The 13378-nt window shown below is 42.2% G+C and overlaps 1 protein-coding gene across 1 annotated transcript; it reads left to right on the top strand.

Annotated features, from left to right (window-relative positions):
• Positions 1-2427: 2427 nt before the first annotated feature.
• On the top strand, positions 2428-13087 carry LOC120977390 (homeobox protein CHOX-CAD-like). Its single transcript, XM_040405318.1, has 3 exons — positions 2428-2866; positions 10681-10826; positions 12848-13087. The coding sequence occupies exons 1-3, from the start codon at positions 2428-2430 to the stop codon at positions 13085-13087; spliced, it is 825 nt and encodes a 274-aa protein (XP_040261252.1).
• The last annotated feature ends 291 nt before the right edge of the window (positions 13088-13378 follow it).

Raw genomic sequence — 13378 nt, 5'->3', positions numbered from 1 at the left:
TGAGCCATACAGCGCGGGACACAGGCCGGAAGAGGCCTGCATCGCATCACTGACAGCAGCCAAAGGTAAGTATATGTGTTTATTATTTTTATTATTTATAGTATACTGTGGCAAGAAAAGGGGTGGGGGCACTATATACTGGCACAATATGGATTGGTACTATGGAGAAGAGGGGAAGCACTATGGGGGTCACTATGGAGAAGAGGGGAAGCACTATGGGGGCCCTTATATACTGCCACAATATGGGGGGGGCACTATGGAGAAGAGGGGAAAGCACTATGGGGGCCACTATGGAGAAGAGGGGAAGCACTATGGGGGCCCCTATATACTGCCACAATATGGGGGGGCACTATGGAGAAGAGGGGAAGCACTATGGGGGCCCTTTATAGTGGCAGAATATGGGGGGGCACTATGGAGAAGATGGGAAAACACTATGGGGGCCACTATGGAGAAGAGGGAAAGCACTATGGGGGCCCTATATACTGGCACAATATGGGGGGGCACTATGGAGAAGAGAGGAAGCACTATGGGGGCCCTATATACTGGCACATTATGGGGGCACTATGGAGAAGAGGGGGAAGCACTATGGGGGCCCTATATACTGGCACATTATGGGGGCACTATGGAGAAGAGGGGAAGGAGCACTATGGGGGCATCTACTGGGGGCCCTATGTACTGGCATGCATTATTGGGGGGCTCTATGGAGAAGTGGGGGGGAAGGAGCACTATGGGGGCATCTACTGGGGGCCCTATATACTGGCACTCATTATGGGGGGCTCAATGGAGAAGTGGGGGTAAAGGAGCACTATGGGAGCATTTACTGGGGGCCCCATTTACTGGCACGCATTACGGGGGGCACTATGGAGAAGTGGGGGAGAAGAGCACTATGGGGCATTATATATAGGAGCATTTAATACTGGCACCCATTTTGGTGCCACTATGGGGAAGGGGGGAGAGGAGCATTATGGGGGCATCTATGTGGGGCAGTCTATAGGGGCATTTTATACTGGCACATTATGGAGGACAGGGAGGAGCACTATGGGACATCTTCTGGGGGCACTATATAGGAGTATTTTATACTGGCACAAATTATAGGGGCACTTTGGGCACCTAAGCTCAATTGGGGGCACTAAGTGTTTTTCTAGTGGCACACAGTACGGTCATTGGAACACATGAGGGCATTCTGGGGACACTAAGAGATTTTTTTTACTGACACACAACGGGGCAATTTTTGTACTGTCGCACATTATAAGGGGCATTTTTTCTACTGTCACACATTATAAAGAGAATTATTACTACCAGGGGCATTATGGTGGCTTTATTACAACTGGGGAGTATGGGAGCATTATTACTGTAGAGACACAATTACTGTTGGGGGCACTGTAGGAGCACTATTACTACTAAGTGCACTCTGGCACAGAATTATTTCTATTTGGGATTTGGGGAGCACTATTACTGTGGGGGGCACCCTGGCACAGCATCAGCTTAGCTCAATTATTTTTGGGGGACATTATGGTTACACTGTTAGTGTCAGGGACACTATTTGCTGGGTGCAGTTATTTTTTAGAGCATTGTGTTCCAATAATTATTGAAGGGGGCGCTATCTGTGTGTAACTAGTATTTTCAGGGGTTTATCAGTTTATGGAAAAGGTGATGGAAAAGTAGGAAACTAAAATGTCTGTCAAACTCTGCAGAGAGAAGAGATGGCTGAAAGAAAATATCATGGCGGTCTGGTCTGAATTGGAGAAGATAAAGAAAGAGAACATCTAACATCAAAGGAGACGTCACTGGATGTAAGAGGTATGGGGCGCATGTATTAGGCTACTTTCACAACTGCGTTAGTGATTCTGGCAGCTTGTTCCAGCAAGAACAGCCTGCAGGAATTCACTGGATCCGCCACTGCTGGATGCACACTGAATGCCCGCCGCCCCCATCAACTACAATGGGGTACGGCAGAGATCTGGGGGGGGGGGTGCTTTTTTTATGTTCGCCCTGTTGGTAAATTTCCCTAGAAACTGCCCTGCCTCAGACAATAGCAAAAAATAATGTAAAAACTGCTCAAACCATTATGGGGTGAAGCAAACGAGTAAAGTGAATAGACAGGGGTCAGGACATGTGAGAAAGTTTATATTAAGGCTCCGGGTAAAAAGGAAGCACTGAAAGTAGCAACAAGGTGATGATACTGGGATATCCAGCCTTTCATTTGAATGCAAATGTATTTGGGGGCAGGCAGCTATCTCTGACATCAGACAGCGCCTTAGTAAACTGTTACTGCCAGCACCTGGTCACACCATTGTTAGTCATGTGTAGGAAGGAGACTCCAGGGCTTGCAGGGGTCATTTATAGATAGAGCAAAGGAGTGAGAGAAGCCAGGGTCATTTTGGGAGGACTTCAGCTAATGATGACATTGCTAGGTCTGGTCAGGCTATGAATATCACATGTGGCCATCATCCTGGGTGTAAAGACGTTAGCATGTATCCACTTTCTGCAAAATCAGCGAATAGTGTTAACAACCATACAGGACAAAATTATGGGGCCAATCAACCATATTTCAATTACGTTGCCTATCACCAAGTGCCAGCTATGGATAACCAGGCACAATCTTGTGGAGTTTGGGGATCTCAATATGGATCACCTCGGGAAGACTGGAATACCTACTCTGCGTCACCATCCAACACCAGTAACATCCATCCATCTGACTTGTCACCAAACCAATTTCCTTATAATTCTCCTGGTTACAATTCTCCACATCCTTCCGGACATGGGATTTTACATTCCGCAGAGGGAAACCATACGGTCACAATTTCCCCTGGCAGTCAAAATTCTTATGAATGGATGAGGAAAACAGTGCAATCTACATCCACAGGTAAGGAATAAAATAATCTTTACAGCTAAAAAAAACTGCATGAAAGCATTCATTTGTTTTTTGATTTATTAAAAAATATGACTTACAAACGAATTACAAATTCCAGGACTAAAGGGAATTTCAATGCCTTGCTACTGCTAATATATTATTAACAGAAGTAAAAAATCATACTTTTCTATATTAACAGTTCTGATTCCAAACGTGAATGTTTAGATTTAGTGCTAAGGATCTAGGTAAAGTGAACTTTATTTCTCAACATTACATAATACCCTGGAAAATTAAAGAATCTTATGCCATTCCCAGTTCCCAGCTAATAAACTAATATAAGCTAAGAGATCTAACCTTGCAATATGGGAAGAGGGGGGGGGGGATTTATCCTTGTAGGTGTATTTGAAGTTCGTTTTTAGACTGTGTTGCTATGTGCACCTGCGCCAAATTTATGAAAATGACACACGGTGATAATAAACTTGGCGAAAGTGCAATGTTGTTGCTCCTATTTCAGTGAAAGTACTTCTGGGGGATAACTGGCGTGGAGTTTAAAAAGTTACAAAAAAGTTGTACTTTGTTACATAAAAGTGATGTACTCTGAAATACCGACCAACTTTTCACTCCACTTCTGAAAGTGGTGCGGGAAGGCACAGCTCACAAAATGCTGCAAATTTTTGTGCAAAACCCCACATGCAACAGCACTTTCAACATTTCCACGCCAAAAAAATGGCGCACCAGATTTGACAAATGTCTCTCATAGAGTTTAAAGCTCTATAAATCACACCTTAAATCACACAAGTAAATACTGTAGGGAAACCCATTAACACCAGCCAGAGAAAGGGTAGTAAAATGTGTTTATTGGAGGGTGTGCCACGCATAATAAATCTATAAAAACTGTCAAACTAATATAACTTAGCAAATACCTGCTAGTTTAGAGGGTTTATGTACCCGTATTTTACGTATTGCAAGCAATCTAATATTAGTATATGTATTTCAGACAATGTAGCTCATAGACAACTCACATAGCACTGAAGGCAGACATCAGATATGTATTGCCGCTATACAGCATTAGTTAAACATGCTATCTGATACTTTTTACCTATAGGACATAAGTTATGTCATCAGCAATCGCTATGTGCGTGGCCAATGTTTCCTTATAGATAATACCAGCATTTTCAAAGTGTGCAAATATCTTATGTCTATGGCCACCTTTAAAATTGAGGATTACCAAATATGTCCAAGGCCTGTTTCACACTTGCGTTGTTGTTTTCCAGGGTTGAGATCCGGCAGAGAATATCAATACCGGGGGAAAAAAATTCCGTTTAGTCCCTCATGCATTCTGAATGGAAAGAGATCCGTTCAGGATGCAAGCTCCAGTTTTGTATCCAGTCATAAAAATGGAAAAAAAAAGCGTATCCATCACTGAAAACTATTTTAGGAGCCTAAAAAAAACGGATCCCTCACCCATTTACTTTCAATGTATTTAGTAACGGATTGTTTTTTTTTTCATTTGATTTCACACAACTGCATCCTAACAAAACGGATGCATCCTGATGCGCAAAATCAAAACTGATCCATCCTCTGCCGGATCTCAATACCGGAATTAACAACGCAAGCGTGAAAGTAGCCTTCACAGGTTCCCTTCAGTGGGCAGATTACCAGCTGGTAAACGAGTGTCGATCAACAAGATAGCAAGTCGATCTGCACTAGTTTAATACAGTTTATTGTTGCAATCATCCTACTGTAGATGAATGAATGATCGCCATTACGATCATTCATTCCAATACATGTGTATGTTGTCAGCAGCATATCCCCTGCAAAAATAATATGATAAATGGCAAACAAGTGTTTTCTCATCTGTCGGCTGAACGGTGGATATGTTTACATGGGGACATGATCTATGAGTGTTGTGCAGCCTTAAGGGGCTTAATTCACTAAACACAGTAATTTCAGGATGTAATGTTAATTCCTTACAAATCCATACCAAAAATCCACAAGAGATGCATATAGGCCGTGCTGTAGATTTTAAACTTATCTGCCCAGCCTGAAGGAATTTTGTAAAACGAAATTTATTTCCATTTTATTGTACTTAGTAGCAGATTTTAAAATATACATTTAAAATCCACCATAAATCCACCCTGTCTGAATGCGACCTTAATAAGATCTATTAGTCTAGTAGAAGTAATTGACAGTACAATAAAAAAGGTCATGAATTATTAGCTATGAAGGCAATGAATTATCCTTACGAGCACTCTTTATAATCGCTATAATTGCCCCGTCTAAATGAGATTTTAATGAGAGCTACACCCCTCATAGAGAAGATCTGAAATATGCTCTGACCTATTAAGTCAGGTATCACTTAACAACATGTGTGATAAATACAATGAAATGTGCACTTTGCTAGGATCCATATACAGAACGGACTCTGGGGGTATACCTTCTGCATATGCTGGACCGGACAGCAGACAGAAAGCCTGCTTCTTCTTTACATGTTAATGACAGTATTTGTAAACTCATTGTGAGGTCTGTGGTTTTGTGGTCACATTGTCCATGGTTTAAGGACTATCTGTCATATTGAGGTAGCTAGGCTTTTTCACACTTCTGTCCCTTTTTTCTTTGATATGCAATTTTGTCTTCCCATATCCCCCTTTCTCCTGAGGTTATACTGCCGGAAAGGGTGCTGATTTTCACAGCAAATAAAAGACACCACAGGTTTTTATTGCCCTTGGAAGACTTTTATAGCGAGGATCATACTAAAGCGCTGACTTAAAAAAATGTGTATATATATATATATATATATACACACACACACATAATTTTTGCAACATATTCTCATTCTTCCCTTAGTTTGAACTGTTTCTGGATTCTCTTTGTACCTTCTTAGCATCAGATGGTACCTATAGATAAATACAGCTGGCAAAGTCATAAAGTTGGGGGTTGAGCATGGGAAGATGTGGACATAAATGCGTTGGCCCTTACTCTACAATGGACACTACTATACAAAGAGGGCACCAAAAGTCTTTTGTTTTTGTGCATGATACAAAAGGAATTTTTGTGAAGGTGCAATAAATAAACATGGGGTGAATGGGCATTCTGTAAAAATAGTGTTCACAGGAAAGAGACAAATCATTCGGAAAAAGACAAAGTATGAATACACCGCCTCTGTCTGCAAATGCTTGCGTTGCTTTAATAACAGATATATATGTTTTAGAGCTGTACACTGAAAATGCTAATTGGGCAATGCACTGATTGGATTGACTTCCGCTTCTTATTTTATTCGTAAGGTATTAGAAATCTGTTTGCTTATGGGTTCATCTTTACATGAACCAGATTCTCCGGGCTAGACATCCACTTTTCATATGTCATGCTAGGTGCTAGGACATGTTGAGGTTATGGAAAAAAGTACTGAGATTCGGGCCAGACAACCCAACGTATGGTGGGTTAATTTACTGCTCCAAAAATATCCAATCCTGTGTGGGTCTTTCTACAGGGTCCGGTGATTTGTCAGATTATTGCTCCCGATCACCGTCAGATCATAACATAGTAACATAGTATATAAGGCCGAAAAAAGACATTTGTCCATCCAGTTCGGCCTGTTATCCTGCAAGTTGATCCAGAGGAAGGCAAAAAAAGTGCAATGATGAGGGATAAGGGCTGCAGCTATCATCTCCACTGTATGGGGACAAGCGATTGATACAATCATTGCGTGTCCCCATAGGAAATGATTATTCCTGTGCAGCAGGTCTTTGTTTAGACAGCGCCATATTCTGCACAGGAACAATGATTTTCTGTGCCGCCCGAACAACACAATCACCCAATGAATATTCGTTTGTTCGTTGATGGGGTGACTGCTGACACCTTTTCCGTGTAATAGAACCCTAAGGATGCCCATACACCTTCAATATTTGTTGGCCAAGTGCCGGTGCAGGCGACAGCTATCTCTTCTGATTACCCCATACATGTACACACTCAGTTCAGCTAAGCAAGAGGAGGAGAGAGGAGAAAGCCACGGCCAGATTTCTCACATTGAACAAATTCAAGGTGGCTGATCCTTCTGTCCCCTAACGTCCTCTGTTTGGGGAGAGTCAATCTCCCCATACACATTAGATTGTCGGCTGGCATTACTGTAATGTGTATGGCGGCCTTAACACCAACAAACGAATGTACCAACAATCTAATGGATTGGCGTCTGATAGATTTCACTGAACTTTAATCCTTGGGGTAGAATTTAATCATTCACGTTGCATTTTATTATCTGATTGCCTAACAACGTGGACGAGCTGCTTCCATGGCTGCTTCTCCTACCATTCTCCTGAAAATTCCTGGCAGGCTCTAACGGCAGGTACTCCTTCTCTAATGAGTAGGGGGGTGTTCAGACTCTCCCGCAATGGCAGATGTTGGAGTAAAGAAAGATAGGGCTTGTTGGATTCCAATGTACACATTTCTTTGTTCTTGTAAAAGACTGGCCACTGCCATTAGAGAAGTCTGGTATCAGCTTATTCCACTCTCTCCAGTGAAAATACCTGCACACTCAGCCAAGCATGCATGTCCAGTATATGGTGGAGTCAGGAAGAATAGCTGTCTGCTCAACGAGTGTTGGAAACCTTAACCCATCAGTCCTGAAAAGGCCTTGTCCTCTTGGGCAGACCTGCTTCATGGTGCTGGCACCCCACTCCTTCTATCCCAGCTTCGGCTGCGTCGCTGCACCCTCAAGTTGGAAGCTTCCGTTTTGACACTGCAGCAACCAGTCGCTGGCGGCACCAGTGACCAGCTCCCCTTGCGTCACGTGGCCATTTGACATGATGCTAGAGTCGCAGGTTGCTGCTTGCGGCCAGAGATTAGCTGCAGCAACATCAAAATGAATGTTGACATCCTGGAAGTGCAATGAAGCAGCTGAGGCCGGGGAGAAAAGGAGCGAGGAGCCATGAACCAGGTAGTAGGCTTCCCTTCGCAAGTCTGCCCAAGAGGAAGCGGTTGCGAAAACCCCCACAAAGTTGCACGACTCCTTTAATGACCAGACAATTTTGGGGTGATTTAGCACACATGATGGTTTAACTGTCCTAACTTTTTTATTTGTTGGACTGCCAAATCATTTTGCAATGTTTTTACATGACACCCAGGGCTTTTTATTAATGTTTTTGTAGAGAATCTTTTTTTTTTTTTTTTTTTTTGGAAAACTGCAAACAATGTAAAAATCTTTTTTTTATTTTTTTATTATATTTTTTATATTGTACACAGGGAGAGCTGATCACGGTCTGCTAAGATTTTGCAGCTCTCCTGTGCCTCCTCACATAATGACTGGGTCCAACAGTATAGCCCCTAACTCTATTCACTGCATAGAGCTCATTGAGAGCTATGCACCAAGCAGAGGGGAAGGCCGAAGTGGTAATAAACCTTCTATCTTACTCTCTGGGGCCCCGCCTGTCACTGATCACCAGGAACCTGACCTGCTCCTGCTAGATTGCAGGAGTAGGAGCTTTAATCCCGGATACATGATAAGTGTCTGATTACTGGGGGCTCCATCTCTGGGACCCCTGATGATCATGAGAACATGAGAATGGGTGGGTCCCTCGCTCCCCTTACTCCTCACTCAAAAACCCTGCCGCTCTGTTCAAGACTGATGCAGGGGCAATGCGCATGGTCAAGCTCTATCCAAAATCATCTTCAAAGCATTTGCACAGTGAGGTGGAACACAGGACATGGGCCCCCATTATCATGATCAGTGGAGATCCCAGTCATGGGGTCCCCAGCAATCAGACACTTATCACCAGGCTCGGACTGGCCCACAGGGGTACAGGTGAATGCCCCGGGGGGCCCTTGAGCAAGGTGGGCCCCTAGTCTCCCACCCCTGCACAAGTCACACATAACACATTAGACCTACTGCACTATTTATATATATATATATATATATATATATATATATATATACAGTACAGACCAAAAGTTTGGACACACCTTCTCATTCAAAGAGTTTTCTTTATTTTCATGACTATGAAGGCATCAAAACTATGAATTAACACATGTGGAATTATATACATAACAAACAAGTGTGAAACAACTGAAAATATGTCATATTCTAGGTTCTTCAAAGTAGCCACCTTTTGCTTTGATTACTGCTTTGCACACTCTTGGCATTCTCTTGATAAGCTTCAAGAGGTAGTCCCCTGAAATGGTCTTCCAACAGTCTTGAAGGAGTTCCCAGAGATGCTTAGCACTTGTTGGCCCTTTTGCCTTCAGTCTGCGGTCCAGCTCACCCCAAACCATCTCGATTGGGTTCAGGTCCGGTGACTGTGGAGGCCAGGTCATCTGGCGCAGCACCCCATCACTCTCCTTAATGGTCAAATAGCCCTTACTTTCAAAGTTTTCCCAATTTTTCGGCTGACTGACTGACCTTAATTTCTTAAAGTAATGATGGCCACTGGTTTTTCTTTACTTAGCTGCTTTTTTCTTGCCATAATACAAATTCTAACAGTCTATTCAGTAGGACTATCAGCTGTGTATCCACCTGACTTCTCCTCAACGCCACTGATGGTCCCAACCCCATTTATAAGGCAAGAAATCCCACTTATTAAACCTGACAGGGCACACCTGTGAAGTGAAAACCATTTCAGGGGACTACCTCTTGAAGCTCATCAAGAGAATGCCAAGAGTGTGCAAAGCAGTAATCAAAGCAAAAGGTGGCTACTTTGAAGAACCTAGAATATGACATATTTTCAGTTGCTTCACACTTGTTTGTTATGTATATAATTCCACATGTGTTAATTCATAGTTTTGATGCCTTCAGTGTGAATCTACAATTTTCATAGTCATGAAAATAAAGAAAACTCTTTGAATGAGAAGGTGTGTCCAAACTTTTGGTCTGTACTGTATATATATATATATATATATATATATATATATATAAGCTCAGATGACTTGTAGGTACAGAGGTCACCAGCCAGTAACCTCTTCTCAAAGTCGCTGCAGGGACCCCCATAACCAATCATCTTGTAGTGCCTTGTTGCTGTCTGCTACTGTGAGAGGAGGTAATATTATATGCATCCATATAGTGGGCGCCCAAAATAAATGTTACTAGTGGGTCCTTGGCACACTGCTTATCACCTATCTGGTGGATAGGTAATGAAAGCATATATGCATTTGGTTTGGGGTTTTGATTTATGGCTGAAGCTCTGTCTACGGCCACCTCCAGGTATGAGGAAAATATCTAAGTTCACTTTTCCATGCAAGTATTGTACTGTACTTTCCCTAACATGAAAGGGAGTCTGACAACCAGTTTACGGCTCTGGCTTGTCAGAAAGGATAAGATCACCTTGTAGCTCCTTTGTCTGCTATCAGCTTAAAATTAGCACCTCAATAGCATTTAGAGAACCAATTTAGGGCATCTTTGTTCCTCTGTATGATTCCAAACTAACTTCAAAGAAAATTAGGAAGGATCAAAGGCAATAGCACACTTAGGCTGTGTTGTATTTGTTTGTTATCTTCACAGTTGTGTTTGGCTTTTGTTCCTTTGCTTTTTTTCCTCCTTGAGTTGTTCACATCCTGTCTCAGTAATGTACAACTCACCTGGAGGCATGTTCTATCCAAGACTTAAATCTTCCTTATATTTCAAAGTACAAACCAATGCAGTACGGCACCATGCATAGAAATGTTTTTACTTTATAGAAAGCATCAACTTGCTAATCTGGTTTTGCTACTTCTCATTCTTGACATACCTACATACTGTACGTAGGCCTTCAGATGCTTCTGGGAAAAACTTTGCTTATGCATTATTTTCAGATGGATGTTAATTATAGGAATATTAATTCATTTTACTTACTTTCATGTAGGCAAGACAAGAACCAAGGAAAAATATCGGGTTGTGTACACTGATCACCAGAGACTGGAGCTGGAGAAAGAGTTTCATTACAATAGATACATCACAATCCGACGGAAAACTGAACTGGCCACTAGCTTAGGTCTTTCTGAGAGACAGGTAAAGATTATGAAGTGACTTTTAAATTATCCTTCACCTAACCTTAAAGGGAAACTGCCATGTTGAACATGGAGTCGATCCACAGGCGGCATCTTACAGAGAAGTAGGAGCTGAGCAGATTTACATGTAGTTTTGTGGGAGAAGATTCAGTATAACTTGTAATTTATTCATTAAAATTCTTGCTTTTTCAGTGCTTAGGAGTCAAATGGGTGGTCCTACTCAGCGAGTATCTGCAATGTCTGTACGGGTGGAATTACACTGCCCGATGGTCAGGCACGGCGAGCACCAAAGGATGGGAACACAGGCAGATGCAAACCGGACTGGGGTTCCTTCGTCCCACCAGAGGAAATTGTTCTTGAGGCCCAACCCCTATATCATCAATGTAGTCTAACAGGTTTTGATTTAAAGAAATAGACTCTCATGACAATATATTGTCTCCAAAAGCAGCTCTTTTTTTCTCTCTGGACCTTTGGGGCCCACTATGGTCTCAGAGTCTGGTACCACCAAAGGATCTTCTGTTACTCTGTTGGGACAGTCCAATGCTGAAACAGAATGTTGGTGGAACGATTGCTCCCACGGTCATTCCACCCTCGTTCTCTTCTATTCATTATCGGCAGCACAACCCTGATTTCACAGGAAAATGTGCTGCTGATAATCGGGCATCGTTCATCCTAATCAGCTGATGAACAAGCATTTGGAAAAGATATCAGTATGTCTCATTGGCTGCTTGATTATACGAATCAGTTATCAAGAATCAGCATTCCTACGAATTATTCCCGATAACAATGCGTTCTAATAGGCCATTAAGACTGTGCCTGAAGAGATAGTTGGACCGTCCACTCGACTCCTAAGCAAGGATTTCAATTAATAAAATATACGTTATACTGAATCTTTCCCAACAAAACTATATATTAATCTTCTCTGCTCCTCCGGATCTATATTCATGATAAGACAGGATTTAGATAGATGTCACCGATCTCTGAGTTACTAATTCCCTGTAATCTGGGTGGCAGCAAGTGTTCACTATTCCTGCAGCGCCACCACAGGGGAGACAAGGCATTGCACTGTAACAACTGAAATTAATTAAATGTCCATGTCATGCCTGAATCTTTGGGGTCCTCCAGAGTGAGAGAGGCTCTTTATAGCCACTCTCTACTTTATCCGCCATATAGATAATTCTTTAACATGACAGTTAAAGGGGTTGGCCACCTTTTAGTTACTGTTGACCAATGTGTTTGTAAGATGATTATATCGCACTTACTAATATAGTCTTTTTTTACAACTCTATGCCATTTTCTATATTTCATAAAGGTATGCCCCCTTGTTTGCCAAGTCTTTTGTGCTGTCCATAAAATGGCTGCTGATGGAGGGTCATGTGATCAGACAAATCACCTTCATGTAGACATACTGATAGGGAACTTAGATTGTGAGCCCCATTGGGGACAGTGCGATGCTAATGTCTGTAAAGCGCTGCGGACTATAGTAGCGCTATATAAGTGCATAAAATAAATAAATAAATGTGAGGTCTCCTATGTTCAAATTCACTGCACCTGCCATCTGTTCTTGAAATGATGGGAGTTTAGTGCAGGTGCAGTGTGTCTGAATAGAGAAAACATCCCATGGAGGTGATTTGCCTGGTCACGTGACCCTCCATCAGCAGCCATCTTATGGACATGACCTCTGTGTGGACAGCACAGAAGATTTACCTAACAAGAGGACATGGCTTCTGAAATACAGCAAACGACACAGAATATCAACAATGGCTATATTAATATAATACACATTGGTCACAAATAGCCAGAAAGTGGACAACCCCTTTATTGGTTTTTAACCACTTGGAATCATTTTGAGCATCGCGGTGACTTTTATATCAGTAGAACTACAAGAAGAATACAAATGCATATTGCACTGAAGCACCAAAACAGTTCTACAGGGACAACTGGTTCCACGTCGTAGTCGCACTAAACATTTTTTGTGTATGACCAATTAGTGCTTAACTAATAATCTTACAATTCTTGCAGATAAAAATCTGGTTCCAGAACCGCAGAGCCAAGGAGAGAAAACTCTACAAGAAGAAGATGAATCAGTTTGATGGAACAGGCTCTCTGCAAAGTGATTCAAGTTCCGCCAGCCCTAATCCACTTTGTGACTCTCTGCCACATGCAGACATGCCAAGCTCTTTGTACCAGCCACCACAACTTGCACATAACTTGAACAATGGCCTACAGCCTAACAGCATAATACAGCAAGTCACGGTATAAATAGGTTGAACTTCCACGGCCTCTCACAACCAACTAGGACTGATTAAGACTTTAGTGGCTCCATTGAATGTTGTCCTGATGTACCTGCTTGTTATTCTTACTTAGTGACTTCGGTGGAATACCGACCAAATAGCAAGGGCATCGGTCCAAAAAATGGAAAAAGGAGCACTGCGATAGGGGAGAACATGTGCCGATTTTACCCACAGCGTCATAGTGTCCAATGACTTGATAATTTTCCTTGAACTGGCTTGTAAAGTACGTGTTACAAGCTATAAACATGTTACAATGGAT

This window comes from Bufo bufo, chromosome 8 (assembly GCF_905171765.1).
Source record: "Bufo bufo chromosome 8, aBufBuf1.1, whole genome shotgun sequence".
Lineage (NCBI taxonomy): Eukaryota > Metazoa > Chordata > Amphibia > Anura > Bufonidae > Bufo > Bufo bufo.
Note: the sequence above shows the minus strand (reverse complement) of the source record. Positions and strands in the feature narration are given on the sequence as shown.